At 37.5% G+C, this 14,344-nt stretch overlaps 1 protein-coding gene across 7 annotated transcripts in view; it reads right to left on the bottom strand.

Moving 5' to 3' along the window:
• Nucleotides 1-978: 978 nt before the first annotated feature.
• Rai14 (retinoic acid induced 14) overlaps nucleotides 979-14,344 on the bottom strand; it is a 143,932-nt gene continuing 130,566 nt past the window's right edge. For all 7 annotated transcript variants that reach the window (XM_020170481.2, XM_074077641.1, XM_074077639.1 and 4 more), the window contains 6 exons: nucleotides 11,927-11,981; nucleotides 9,109-9,227; nucleotides 6,872-8,407; nucleotides 5,153-5,302; nucleotides 3,455-3,520; nucleotides 979-2,863 (listed from right to left, as the gene is read on the bottom strand). In XM_020170481.2, coding sequence (XP_020026070.2) covers nucleotides 2,786-2,863; nucleotides 3,455-3,520; nucleotides 5,153-5,302; nucleotides 6,872-8,407; nucleotides 9,109-9,227; nucleotides 11,927-11,981 — 2,004 coding nt within the window. In that variant the 3' untranslated portion in view covers nucleotides 979-2,785. The remainder of the gene's footprint in view (nucleotides 2,864-3,454; nucleotides 3,521-5,152; nucleotides 5,303-6,871; nucleotides 8,408-9,108; nucleotides 9,228-11,926; nucleotides 11,982-14,344) is intronic.

The following is a 14,344-nucleotide window of genomic DNA, read 5'->3' on the forward strand; positions in this document are numbered from 1 at the left end:
TTTAAGAGACTGTGGTTTGGGTTTCTCTAGATTTCCTGCCCAGCAGACTGTCCCCATGAAGTCATCTTCTGAGTTGTTAGGTTGGCCTCAATGGAAGTAAATTCTCCTCATGGTATATGCACTTGATAATTTAAAATAAAAATAACTTCATACAATTTGCACTACTGATTTATTTATTTTTTTGGTGTTGGAGGAGAGTATTAAAAGTTCAATAAGCAAACCTTGAACATTACACACGTAATTTCTTTGAAATCAAGTTTCAGGATATAGTATGAAGCAGTAATAAGTACTGAGGTAGAGGCAGTGGAATAACATTGTGGCTGATGGGAAATGGCCTTGTTATGTTATATTATGATAAATAATGCCAAGTACTTAATTAATTGCACCTTTTGCATTGCCATTTGGTATTTTATTATTTATAAGAGGTATTTTGTTTTTCTTCCATTCAAGTACTAATAGGGCTTCCAAGATCAGAAGAGATTGAGCACGTTCAGGGTGGCATGGCTGTAGATGTTTTTTCTTTTGTTTTTTGAGACAGGTCCCAAGCCTGTCTCTGTTCTCTTGCCTCCAGCTCCTCAGTGCTGCAAGTTATCTCAGGAATGAATTATCCTTGTTAATGGCATAGGAAAAATGTATATGAATTCTTCTTCTTTTTCCATGTGTTAGTTTAAAAAAAATAAGGAAAGAAGGAAGTGGGGGAAAAAGCCAGTGGAAGCTTTGAAACAGATAAAAAAAGAACACACACAGTTCAAGTGGGAAGCAGTTTTTCAATTAAAGTGCTGTGATGCAGCTGCCCCAAAGTGACTGATAGACAGGGAAGAGCTCAGGATGAGCCCAAGAGCTGGGAGACAGAATGACTTGGTGTGAGATAGCAGAGCATCACACAGGATATAAAAACCCTACCACTGAATTGCTATCAAACAGATCTTCAGAAGCTACAGAAGTGCTTATGAATTCAGAAAACATTAACAAAAGAGATGCAAATGAAACAAGTTTATTTTCTGTAATAATTTCTGTAAATTACATAGACAAAATGCTAAACTACAGCATACAACTTTTCAATATTTAACCAGAGTACTTGTAATAAATATGTATCCTGAAACAAGATAAAAGGCTACACTTTGTCAGGCATTCTACAAAATGTCTCAAGTTTTATACTTTGCAGCATTTCTGTGTGGGGGCATGAGGAAGGTTGTTTTATATTTTCTTAAGTGTTGTGACAAAAAGTCCTTTCACATTTCTTTGGAAGCATATTTGGAACTGCTTAACTATAATTAAATGACTTAAGAAAAGTAACAACAACAAGCTTTAAAGCCATTTTTGTTTTGCTGTCATTGGTCCATATCCAGTACAAATTAACATATCATCCAGTTCAGCCAAGCACCCCTCTGAGCCCAGGCAACCCTATAATATATGTGGGCCCTGTCAGAGGAGCCCTTCACTTTTAGCTATATACTAAAAGTTCGGTGTTCTGTATATGTCCCTCAAGATCAATGCCATAGAGAAGCTGCAAGCAAGTTAGAAACATTTCTTTAACCCAAAAATAAAGTGAACAGAAATATTTTCTCCCAAGACTTTTGCTACGCACCATGTTACCATATCAGGGTTTTGTTTCAAAGTTGAAAGCCTGGTGCTAACATCCTTCCAGAATTAATTTATGGGCACTTTTAGGGTTGGGACTTTCAAAAATATTCCATGGGTAAAAAGAGGATTTACTATATTCAGAAATGCACTATAGTTCTGAAAAGACAGTGGCAGAAGTCCTAGGGGTATTGGTGGCAGCTCATATTAAGTCTGGAACACATAACTGCCCTTGCGTATAGCTGAAAAGTTTGAGAAAAGTTACATCTTTAAAAAGTCTTAAGCATGATTACCTAAAAAATATTTTGTTAATATAATCTAATGTAAATTCATATAATCTAATGTAAATTCACTTGTTTAGGGGTTTAGATAGGAAAACATCTTTAAGGCCAATAAAAATATTATAGAGAAAAAAATACTTTTAAAAATTGAGGTTAAGAACTATGAGGCATTTCTTTTGGCTGTAAACACAGTTTACTGTCCCTTGTTGAAATATTTGGATTTCCTGAGCTTCATGGATCACAGCAGGAGGCAAGTTTGCATAGAAAATTTGCAGTATGTCCATGATTTACTTAAAAAAAAAAAAGAAAACCTTTTAAGGACAGTTTGCTTTTGTTCTTAAAGTTCAACTCTAGTTAATAATGCTTATCAAAAATTGTGAGATTGATAAACAGGATGATGAGCTATCTAAGCTGAGGGAAAAAGATGGAATTAGTGTTTTTAAATCCACAGGATAGCATGCTAAGGGGTCTTCATAACTAATGCCATACTAATTTGGTTAGAAATTAAATCATGTTATGGGATTAGAAGCCAAAGGCAAAAAGAGCTCTACTGTGCTGAATGGCACAGCTCAATAATAGGAATTGAAGCAGGCAGTCACTGCATGGAGGCCTCAGCCGATCACTCAGTGGTGAAGTCACTCAGCCGGTCAGGTATCAAGGAAGGTGGCCACCTGCCAGCATCAGGACCAAAACTCTGAGTATGGTGGATTCCAGTTCTGGAATCTGAGGGTATGTTCACCTCCGCTAGTCTGAAGTCTCTGCATCTTCTCCTGGGACTAGTCCTCAGAAACCTTTGGAAAGAAAGAAGCTATGCTAGGTCACAGTGCATACCACGAATGAAAACAATGGCAGTGGTCACAAATAACTCTGGATCTAACACAAAGATGCACAACAAGGGGCAGTGTCTTGCCAAGGAATCCACTTTACTTCTTCTGGGACTGGTTTTTACACATAGTTAGGATTTGCTTCAGTACTTTCTGGACATCTTCATCCATCTGGCCCTAAGAAATATAAACAAGACATTCATTAGAACTTCAATGACATTTTCTCCCTTGGGAAATGAGATGGCTGTCAGGGATGAAGCCCTTATCTTATTCCCTCCAACTTTCAGAGGAATGTCAGCCCTCTCACTTCTCACACTTCCATGTGGCTGAGGTGTCAGAGACCTGCTCTTATCCATCTGGAGGGTGATGAGGATGGATGTACCAAAGACCTCAGCAAAGGATATCTGGAGTCTTGATTGCTAATGTGAGCCCAGCCAGTCAGTGTCTCAACAAACAGAGATAAGGCAGTGCTGGGGTTCTGAGAATATTTTTATGCCTGAAAAATAAAGCTTGGGTCCTCCTGATGGGGGACAGCAGTCACATCTCTTCCTTCATTTCTCAATAAGTGACAAGGCTGCTCCCAGTGAACAGGGCACAAAGCTCTTGACACAAAATCTAAATCAAAGCAAAAGGCATTTTAAAGCTTTCCAATGAAAAGATTCTCCTCTAACTCCTGTTCATTCTACTAGTTTAATGATGGGGAGTTTTGACAACATCTGTTGTTGTATTTCTTTAGGTGTCGAGACACTTCACTGAGTGTTTCCATACCTGCACAGCATACAGAAGATGCATCCTGTAAACTGAAACAACTTCCTGGTGTTGTTTCTTGCATTCCTAGAAGGAGACATTTGACATTATTAGCAAGCGTAGGAGAACTTTAAAGAATAAAAACAAATAACTATGAGGAAGCTGCCATCAATGCTACACAATTGATTCCTTCCACTATAGCTAGCATGAGAAGATTCTAAAATTGCTCTGAGCTCACAGGCTTATCCATTTCTGAATATTTGTTACTATTCTTAGGAGGAAAAAACCTATTTCATCTTGGCATACCAACTTTAGAAAAGCTATACAAAGTATTATTATAATTCCTAGAGTTATACAAATATATAGGTAAGTATATAAATCCTTAATGCTTTTCTTCTTTTTTGGTGGTACTGAGATTTGAACTCAGGGATTCAGGGACTTGCCTTTGCTAGGCATCTACTCTACCTCTTGACCTATGGTCCCAGCCCACCACTAATGCTTTAGCTACAAAGCAGAATGACTTGCAGAACTCAATAAAGAGCATCTTCTCCAGATTATTCCACCACTGCTAGAGTTCTTAGCACCAACTTGTACTTTGTGGCCAAAGTAAGAATTTGTTAGTGTTAAGTCTATACTGAAAAACTTACCTGATCTGTGTTCTGTTTGTAAATGCAAGCTAGAGACAGTCCAGGGCAAACCAACTATTGACTCCATATGGAAAATGTAACACACCCTTGCTAAAACCTTAACAGATATCTAGGTAGGCTAAATAATGGCCCTCCAAAGATGTCCACATTCTAGCCCCAAGAACCTATGATAAGGATCTTGTAGATATATTTTAGGATTTAGAGATGGAGAGAGATTATTATGGATTCTCTGAGTAGTTACAATAATTTCAAAACTTGTACAAGGTTTTAGATGCATAACATTGTCCTTATAAGAGGGGGCCAAAAAAAAAAAAAAGGCAGAAGAAAGAGATGGGAAGCAGAAGCAGAGTTGAAGTGATATGGTTTGAAGATGGGGAAAGAAAGCATGAGCCTAGGAAAGTAGGTGGCCTCTAGAAACTGGAAAATCAGCCTCCAGAAGGAATCAGCCAGCACCTTAATCTTACTCTAATGAAAGAGATTTCAGACTTCTGATCTCTAGAATCACAAGATAATACATTCATGTTATTTTAAGTCAAGTTTGTGATGATTTGCTATAATAGCCATAGGAAACCAACACAGATATGAAAGAGCTTCCCTGGGTAGAATAAGAAGGGCCAAGAAGCAGCTTCAAATATGTAGATACACAACTACAGAAATCCTGGCTCCTAATACAAAAAGCTGTTGTCAATACCAGAGATGACAGAAAAAGGAGAAGGGGTGACATATTAGTGGATGAGAGACAAGCAATATCCTCCTGATTCCTCCCATCTCATTCCAACCCATCTCATTGCAGATGATGACTAGGAATTCTACCAGTGCTTTCCTCCTTTGCCCTCATCAGAGAAGTCTTCATTGCTCATTCAAGTTTTTGTTTGTTTGTTTGTTTTTGGCGGTATTAGGGCCTCATGCTTGCTAGACAGGTGCCCTACCACTTGAGCGACTCCACCAGTCCTGCTTCTTTAAATATGACATTCCATTAGGCTGGGAATCTTTTTGTGATGAACATCGAAGTTGGTATGTAACCTGCTTCACCCTCCACCCCAAACCAGGTAGCAGAAATAAGATCACTCACAGACAGCTGATTCTGTAGCTGTTTGACCTGCTGCTGCAATGTTTCCAGCTGCTGGCTCTGTCTTTTGGATGAGCTTGTTGAGTAAGAGAGCTGAGAGAGGCTGTTCAGGGCCTCCTTCAATTTGGTGACTTCCTTCGACATCTCACTTATCTAGTGAGAAAGGAAAACTCTTATCAATATGTTATAGCATGTATATTGAAGCAAAAATCCAGATATTTCCAGGCCTCCAACATAAATCATTTCTATTGGCATCTGGAACAACTGAGACTCTAAAACAATTCCTTTTTAATTTTTAAAGAGAAACACATAAAATGAAACAGATAACAAAATCCGGCAAACCAACAAATACCTCAACATCGATTCCATTCAGGTAAAGGCTCCCGAATCACATGTTGTTTTGGTGGATGAGGGTAAAAAAGCTATGATGCCAATTTCCCTCATTTACTCTTAAAGGGGTTATAGTTCAAAAGAAAATCAGAGAAAGGATTAGACACATTCTTTATTTGGAGAGATCTGTCTTGTCCACTATTGCTGACATAGACAATTAGGAATAAGTCCTAGGACCCTGATACTTACTACTTTAAAGACATACTACTTTAAAAGACAACCTCCCACTTTGCTACACCACTCCCTACCACTCCACACCCCATAGGTTTTTGAAGCCATTTTTCAGACACATTTTATAAAAGGATAAATAATGTTTCAATGTCATTCAGAGCCTCCAGTGCAGGAGATGTGAGCAGACTTAATATAGAAATATTCTGAACTTACTCTTTACTTCCCTCTTTTCTCTGCACAGAGCCATCTCTAAACTGCCTGCTCCCCACATTCCTCCCTCCCCTTCCTATATACCTTTGAAAATGGGGACCAGAAAAAATAGTGGTTATGCTGTGAGGAGCTAATGGAAGTTTGATAAGCAGGATTAAGTCTAGGAGTGTTGGGTTTCCTTAAGATGGGGGAATCTATTCTAGCCTGAAAAAGAAGAGCTGAAGTTAAAGATAGGTCAAACGTTTTTCACACACCTCTGACCCCCAACAATGGCAGAGCTGTTAAGTGATTTTTTGTGACAGGATCTCACTATGTAGTACTTGATGGGCTCAAACTCACCTGAATGATGGGATTTCAGATATGCACTACCACACCGTAGTAGTGATTTTTAAAGAGCAAATATGTACTATTTATATGCAAACACTTTAGTAAAAGAAGTGTCTGAAGACTGCTTTTTAAAAATCAATTTCTAGCCGGGTGCTGATGGCTCACGCCTGTAATCCTAACTACTCAGGAGGCAGAGATCAGGAGGATCATGGTTTGAAGCTAGTGGTAGAGGGCCTGCCTAGCAAGCCTGGCAAGTGGGGCCTTGAGTTCAAACCCCAGTATCACCAAAAAAAAAAAAAAAATCAATTTCCAATATACTATTCTTATTTATTTTTGAAACTGGGTCTTACTATATAGCCCAGGTTGGCCAGGAACTTGCTATGTAGCCCACAATGGCCTTAAATTTACAATCCTCTTAAGTGCTGGGAATACAGGTGCGCATCACATCACCACACCTGGCTCCAATATACTATTCTTAATGAGGGTTTGGGGACAGATAAAGACATGTGCAGAGCCTCAGAGCATTCATGACAGGTTAGTGCCAACACATCCTATAAATGTTTAACACAGTAATATTTAAAAGGTCTAGGACTTACTGCTAGAAATCCATAGAATTTCACCAACCTTTTTGTCTTTATCCTCCTCCAGTTTTGAAGAACTTTCAGAATACCTTCTCATTTCAGCAAGTTCTTCCTGAGCTTGCTGGAATTTTTGCAGAAGGTCATTTATTTCTTGCTCTTTGGATTTCAAGAGAATTTGAATGTTTTCCTTTTCCCTTTTCACTTGTGAGACCTCACTTCGAGCCTGGGCAACCTCTGAATGGACTTTCTCTTTTTCTTTTACTGAATCCTTTAATTTCGATGCCAACACACTCACTTCACTTTCTAAGGATGACTGGAGCTTTTCATAGGAAGACCTGGGTACCATAGCATCAGTCATGGCTGCTTTCTCTTCCAGTAGTTGCTTCTCCAGCTTTGCTACTTCTACTTCCTTACTTGCAAGGTGCTCTTTGAGATTACTTATTTTTTCTTCCATCTCTTTTGCAGTCGTTCGCAGTGTGGTTATCACTTGCAAATGTTCTGTGATGGACACAGAGTTCTCTTTCTGTGCATCTACCAGTTGTTTGAGCTGGGACAACTCATTCAACACTTTTGAATATTGAGACTTCATTTCGGACAGTGCCTCTTCTGCTTTAGCCCTGGACATGTTTGTCACTTGCATCAGTTTCTCATGCTCTGCTTTATGGATATATTCGGCTGTCACATCCTCTAGAGACTTCCTTTTTCTATAATCCTCCAGCTCAGCCTGGGCTTCTTTGTACAGCTGTGACAGCTCGCTCACCTGTTTGTTGAGTTCATCTACCATCCTGTTCATGGCCTCTTTCATGTCTCCAGCTTCGTCACTGGCTTCCTGTGTCATGTGACTTTTTAGTGTATCTTTTAATGTCATGATTTCTTCTTGGGCCTCTTGATACTTCTCAAACAAAAATGCTTTCTCCTTATTCATATTCTCAATAACAGAGCAATATGAACTTTTCATTTCCTCATACTCTTCTACAGGTGGCTTAATCACTCCACCCTTCTCCCTATCCACAAGTTTTTCCTCTAACTCTTTCACTTTCTCTTTATTTCTTTCACTTTCTTCTACTGCATTCTGCAGGTCCCGCTTTAGCATGTCTATTTCCTTGTCAGTGACTTTCACCTCATTGAGATGTGAAAGGCTATCCACACTCTCATGTGAGAGGAGTCCCAGTTTCATCTGCTTCTGCACACTGAGGACTTCTTTCATGGCTTCCTCATACTTGCTCTGAGTTTCTTTAAGTTTCTGACTGAGATCAGAGCCATTCTCTGAAATCTCCGTGTTGTTCAAGCACACCAGGTCTGTCCTTTGGGACTGGAGTTCAGCTTGTAGCTGTTTCCTTTCTGCTTCAGAGTTCTCCAACCTCTTCTGCAAATCTTGCAAAGTCTCTTGTAGTTGCTGAATTTGGACATCACTGTTGGTAGTGGATTTCCCCAAAGAATGTGCTAAGATAGATAAAGATGATTTGGAGTCTGGGGGAGGGGCTTCACTAGGTTTCCCCAGGGATGGGGCCAGGTCAGTCTGAGTGGAGTGGAAAGAGTCAAAGCTTAGGTCTCCTTCGGCCTCCCTGGGTGATTTGGCCTGAGAAAGAAAGAAGGAATTAAATGACACCAAAGGTATGGTGTGGAGCCACCAAGGAAGTCATGTGAAGTTTAGGTGTAGTTGAGCAGTGTGACCATTTTGCACGTGGACTCCTGCACCATGAAAAACATGGTCTGGGACATGAAAGCTGGACATAAAGCTTACTCTGTGCTCTAACAGGGCACATTATTTGTGTCATTTTTATGACACTGGAATTGTTTTACTTGTAAAATCTGATTGAGAAATTTCCTTTGTTCTTCTTATCATTCTAGTTGCCCATGGAGGCAACAGGCACAGTATAGTTATTGCCTATCAAGTTCTTAAGGCTGCTAGATGAATTTTAATCTAGATAAAAATTGAAATATCAAATTTTATGCATAAGTCTTATGTCATTCTATGTAAATCATATTCACATACAAATTTTATAGCTGTAAATATTTATATTTACATTTTATAATATATAATCATGTTATGCATATTATACCAAGAATAATTATATATAACTTAGCAATTTATGGAAATAGAGACAACAAATAACATGCCCAAGAAACAAATAATTTGAAGCCATAAGAGACTTAAAGCTAAGTACATTTAAGAGGAAATTTATAGATATTTGAAACAAAATGTACTTGATTACCCTTGAAAAAAAACCAGTATCTTGAATCTACAGAATAGTCTATGGTAGCAGTCTATTTACCTACCTGTAATTTATCTTGCAGCTCCTTGTTGTGTAGGGTAAGAGAAGCAACTTTTGCTTGCAGCAGGACAAGAAGATCTTGTTGGTCAGCTTCAGAACTTATATCCAATAAGCTATCAGCACCTTGGAAAGGAGAAAGGCAGAGTGGGGGCAAATTCAAGTATGATATATTTTAAGAACCTTTATAAACGCCACTATCTACCCCTACCCAGCACAACAATAAAAAAATTAAACTGTTTAACTGCTAACAAACTCACTCTTCTTCTGGCTTAATGTAGTCCTGACTATGAAACCCTCCATCAGCTGGATAGATGAACAGCAGTTTTCATTTACTGTCATTTCCTTACCATGGAATTCCTACTACAATACTAGATACAAATATATAGAAACTGATTCTGAAACTGACAGATTCTGTCATACAATATTCCATTCACTTGGGTGTTTTAGGTTACTCCTTGTTGCCTCATATATCTCACTTTTGTGAATCCTTTTAGAATTATTTCTGGAATCTGGTTAATTTCTTATCCCTGTTACTCTAGTTCAGACTTTATTACCTTCCTTGAAAACTCTGCAAATAGCTTCCCAACAAATCTCTGCCCCTTTCTTTTCCCCAGTAAAAATGTAGCTCTGGGGCTTGCTTAGCAAGTGTGAGGACCTGAGTTCAAACTCCTCCAAAAATGTAGGTTTTTAAGATATTTAAAAATAAAAATGAACTAAAATGACAATTATTTACTAAAGTATGATTTCTAAAACATCAGAAGCTCTAGAGGGTATAATCTGAAAATATTTTTCAGAAATTTCATTTTAGAAATCATACTAATCTTCCTACAACATACTTGAATTGGGTCATTCCTGTGGTTAAAGTGCTTTAATTGTTCTCCCTCCAAAAATCTCCAAATTCCTTTATTCCTTTTTTCTGGGCTGAGGTCTTCTATGTGTGGCCCCGGTCTGCTTTTTGAGGTTCATGACTCACGACATCCTTCCTAAATTTCCATGTTCCTTAGATTCATAGTTCCATTACATCCCCTATATTCTCAGTGTGGTTGACTGTTTCATTGTTCATCCACAAGACTTCCTGCTTATTGAGATAACTCTTCAGCATCCTCAGGAGCCAGGTCAAACTTTGCCTCCTTAGAAGCATTCACCAACCACCCTAACATGAAATGACTTTCCCTTCCAACTGCAATCCTTGTTGGTAAGCCACAATTTTAAACACTGTACTAATTACCATGCCAAAGCACTGCCTCAACAGTGCTACTCAAAGTGCTCACTGAGAAAGGAACTTAGTCCAGACTTAATGCAATGTATGGCTGTCTTCATCCAGAAGGCCTTCCTACAAAAAAACATCCACTGGACAGATGGTGTGCTTCAGTGACACAGCTGGATGACGTTCTTGTACAAACTCCTTAATTACTTCTGACTGGCTATAGTTTACAGACCACACTCTGTATTGTACAGAATACTATTAGTAGTACAGCGTACTAGTAATTTTTTTCCTACTATGCTTTTTATTTTCTCACAGCCATTTAATGCAGAGATGAAAACTTTAATCTTAATCTGGATGGATGCAAAAATGATCTTTCTTTACAGAAAAGTGTGCTTCTGTTTTGATGTCTGATGCCTAAGCCACAGCTTTGAGTCCTCTTGACTTGAAGCCTAGTGAGCTTCCATTTTGGTAGAATGAACTAAGAGAGTGGGAACATGACTGCAATTCTAAGCAATAGAAATTAAAAGTACTTCTAAGATATAATGGATTGATTTTAAAGTACCCCAGGGTAACACTTGTTTAGTTATAACATTGATCCCTGCTAGGAGTTAGAAAAATTATTTCTAAATTCTGCTAATCAAACGCTCCAAATACATATGAAATACACAATAAGACATTGAGAATGCTGGAGTAAAAGGGAGCCTTTGAAGTCTTGTGCACTGTACTTTAATTCAAAAGATACTGAACTACATTCTTAGATATGTAATGAATTATTAGGAATCTTTCTTCATTAGGTTGGACACACACACACTCCCTTCTTTTTTTTTAAATTCTTTTTTCTCTCTCTCCTCACATAGGTCTTGCTTTGTAGCCCAGACTGGCCTTGAATTTGTAATCTTAGGAGCAACTATTAAACAATACAGTGCATTAAATACTATTTTGGTGAAGACAATATGACTGTGTATGATTTACGAACACTCTCTTTGCCTGTATATACTTATACTCCAAGGTTCCTTTTACCTTTGTGTGATAACTTGCTGCTCAGATGCAATGAGTGCTGTTCCTTGACAGCCTGACATTTATGGACTGCTTCTTGTAACAGTGTTTTTAAATGCATAAGGTAAAATATTCAGACTACAGTAATCTAAAACTTATTTTGTAACATGCCAAATAACAAGGTATAAAACTAGGGCCTATAACTGCCATAATTTTTAGTGGAGATATTATAAATGATATTTCAACATATCTGCAATAACAGTAGAGTGACAGGAAGTTTTCTGTGCATTCTCTTGGTGACAAAGTAATTGGTCTACTAGTACTGTTGGAGCTTATTGCTGTATTCACAATAGAGGGAAATACTAACATTTAGTTAGGGACAAATGAAAATAGAAGTATACTTTTTACATCCAAACTGAGAGACTCATTAAAACCGAGGGTAGGGCCTCCTGCAGTATGGAGAGCATCGGCCTGTGCATTACTGGCAGCTCTGACAGGTGGCAGGCTGGTTCTCACTCCCCCCCTACACAGAGACCCCGGCTGCCCTTTGCTCTCTTTATATGCACACAGATAATAAAGTTTGGTCAAAGGAACAAAAACAGATTCTCCTTTCTCTTACCTGTAGTGCTGTCACTTAATCTGTCTTTGTTTTCTCGTATAGAACTAATCTCAGCCTGCAGAAACACAGAAATGACATAAAAAGAATGCTCCTAAATATAGCACTGCATCAAAGAGTCAAGCTGATTTTCCTCCTTGTGTTTACAGAGAGCAGATGAGAAAACAGCTAGAAAATCTCAAGGAAAGAAGATATTTAAAAGTGAACTAAAATGACAATTTTTTACTAAAGTATGATTCTAAAACATCAGAAGCACTAGAGGGTATAATCTAAAAATATTTTTCAGAAATTTCATTTTAGTGAGTACAACACAAATATATTTAAAATTATAAAAATTTTATGTAACAACTCATTTACTAGGCTATGTTCTAAAACTTGAGATAGCAAAGATTGCTTTCTTAATAAAGTCAAATAGAAGTTGTACTTATCTGGCTCATACATTGATTAAAGTATATTAAAAGTATTTTTTTTAGTTTTATCACTTTTAAAATTATTTGCTAATAATACCTTATTGTTCTTCCTAAGAGAGAACAATAAATAAGACCTGTCAGGGAGGAAAGGTGACTTTACAGGGAGTAAAGACTTGTATGGCCTTGGCTTGGCAACCAACTGGTCTGAGTCTTCCTCTAACCTTTTGTCCCTGAATACCTGTTAATATGCTGCAAAAGAATCTTAGGACTTCAAAGACACACTCTTATTTCAGAACATCATAGTACCTTGCCAGAAATTACTGGGTTTCATCTAGATGAACCACAGACAATGATAAGAGAGATCATTTTTCAGCAAAGGAGCTTTGTGAAGGTGCAAATGTTAAAAATTAAGTGACTCAGTTTCGGCAAGTGCTTATCTTTACAAAAAGCTGCCCCCAGCCTTAATGACAGTACTTGTTTTTTTCAACTATGTAAGGTAAAATTCATCCATTTTAAGTTTAAAGCTTGAGGAGGTTTTGACATTTGCATATCCATGGAAGCACCACTATAGTCAAGATGTTCACAGCCATTCCCTGCTCACTCCCTTCCCAGGCAACCACAACTCTTCCTTGCATTTTTGAAATCGCTACAATAGAATGCTATACAGTAAGGATATTTTGTGGCTGTCTTTTTTCATTCCACATGATTTTAAGATTCCTCTATCATGTTGTTTGCACTACATACAATTCAGTCTTTTACAGTACAGTAATATTCCATTATATATCTCATTATCATTCATTCACATGCTGATGATGGACATGTGGACTATTTCTGGTGTAGGTATATAGTGAATAAAGCTGTTGTTAACATTCAGTATAAAATTTTGTATAGCATATATTTTCATTTCTCTTGGGTAAACACCTGAGTGAATGGCTGGATCATATATTAGGTAGATACTAAACTTTTACAGAAACTGCCAAACATTTTTCCAAAGTAGCTGTAAAATTTTACATTGCCACCAACAGAATAAGAGGTTAGCTCTTCTACATTCTCACCTACACTTGGCAATTTTAGTTTTTTTAAACTTTAGTCATTTTAAATAGTTATCACTTTTTATCTTTTTTTACATTTTTGTTTGTTTCTTTAGAAGTTAGGGTCTGTTTTATTCCTGAAAGTCACAATTTGTGATAGTATTCTTTGGAATGTTTGCTTCTTTTGAGCCACTGTCATATTACCTTAATGTGCAAGCCTCCTTGCCATGCACAGGAGTTCATCTTAAGAGTTTATTAAAAGTGTAGTTAAAGTGAAAAATATAAGTTGATAGAAAGCTTTTCAGATTAAAGTGCATCCAAGTTAAAAGAAAATTTATCTTTATTATTCTAAAATGGAAGAAAATAAATTGCTCCCATACATATTGAGTTTTATTTTAAGAATTATAAATTTCATTTCCTCCAAAGTACAATTTCGTAGTGATTGTTAGATAAATAGATAGTGAAAAGAGATATCCTCCTACTTCCTTAAAATACTTTGGAGGCTAGGCAATTGTGGCTCACGCCTGTAGTCCTACCTACTTGGGAGGCTGAGATAGAAAGAATGGAGGTTTGAGGCCAGCCCAGGTAAATAGTTTATGAGACCTCATCTCTAAAAATTCTCAGAGCAAAATGAGCTGGAGGTGTGGCTCAAACAATAGAGTGCCTGCTTTGCAAGCATGAAGCCCTAAGTTCAAACCCCAGTGCCACCAAAACCAAAAATTTCTAGCCCCAAACTTACAGCCAAGTGGAATAAGACCTATTGGATTTTCTGAAGTTTCTAAAATAAATACTTTTATAGGCAGAAAAAAGTTGTATTAAGACATAAGAGAATAACAAATGTTTCCATCTTTTTGACTGGCATTATTATATCAACTCAATTTGATAAGACTGTGTTATCAGGTAAGTTATCACCTCTTTTTTTTTATCTTGGTGGTACTGGCATTTGAACTCATGTAGCAAGTACTCTACAAATAATAAAA

This window comes from Castor canadensis, chromosome 6 (genome assembly GCF_047511655.1).
Source record: "Castor canadensis chromosome 6, mCasCan1.hap1v2, whole genome shotgun sequence".
Taxonomy (NCBI): domain Eukaryota; kingdom Metazoa; phylum Chordata; class Mammalia; order Rodentia; family Castoridae; genus Castor; species Castor canadensis.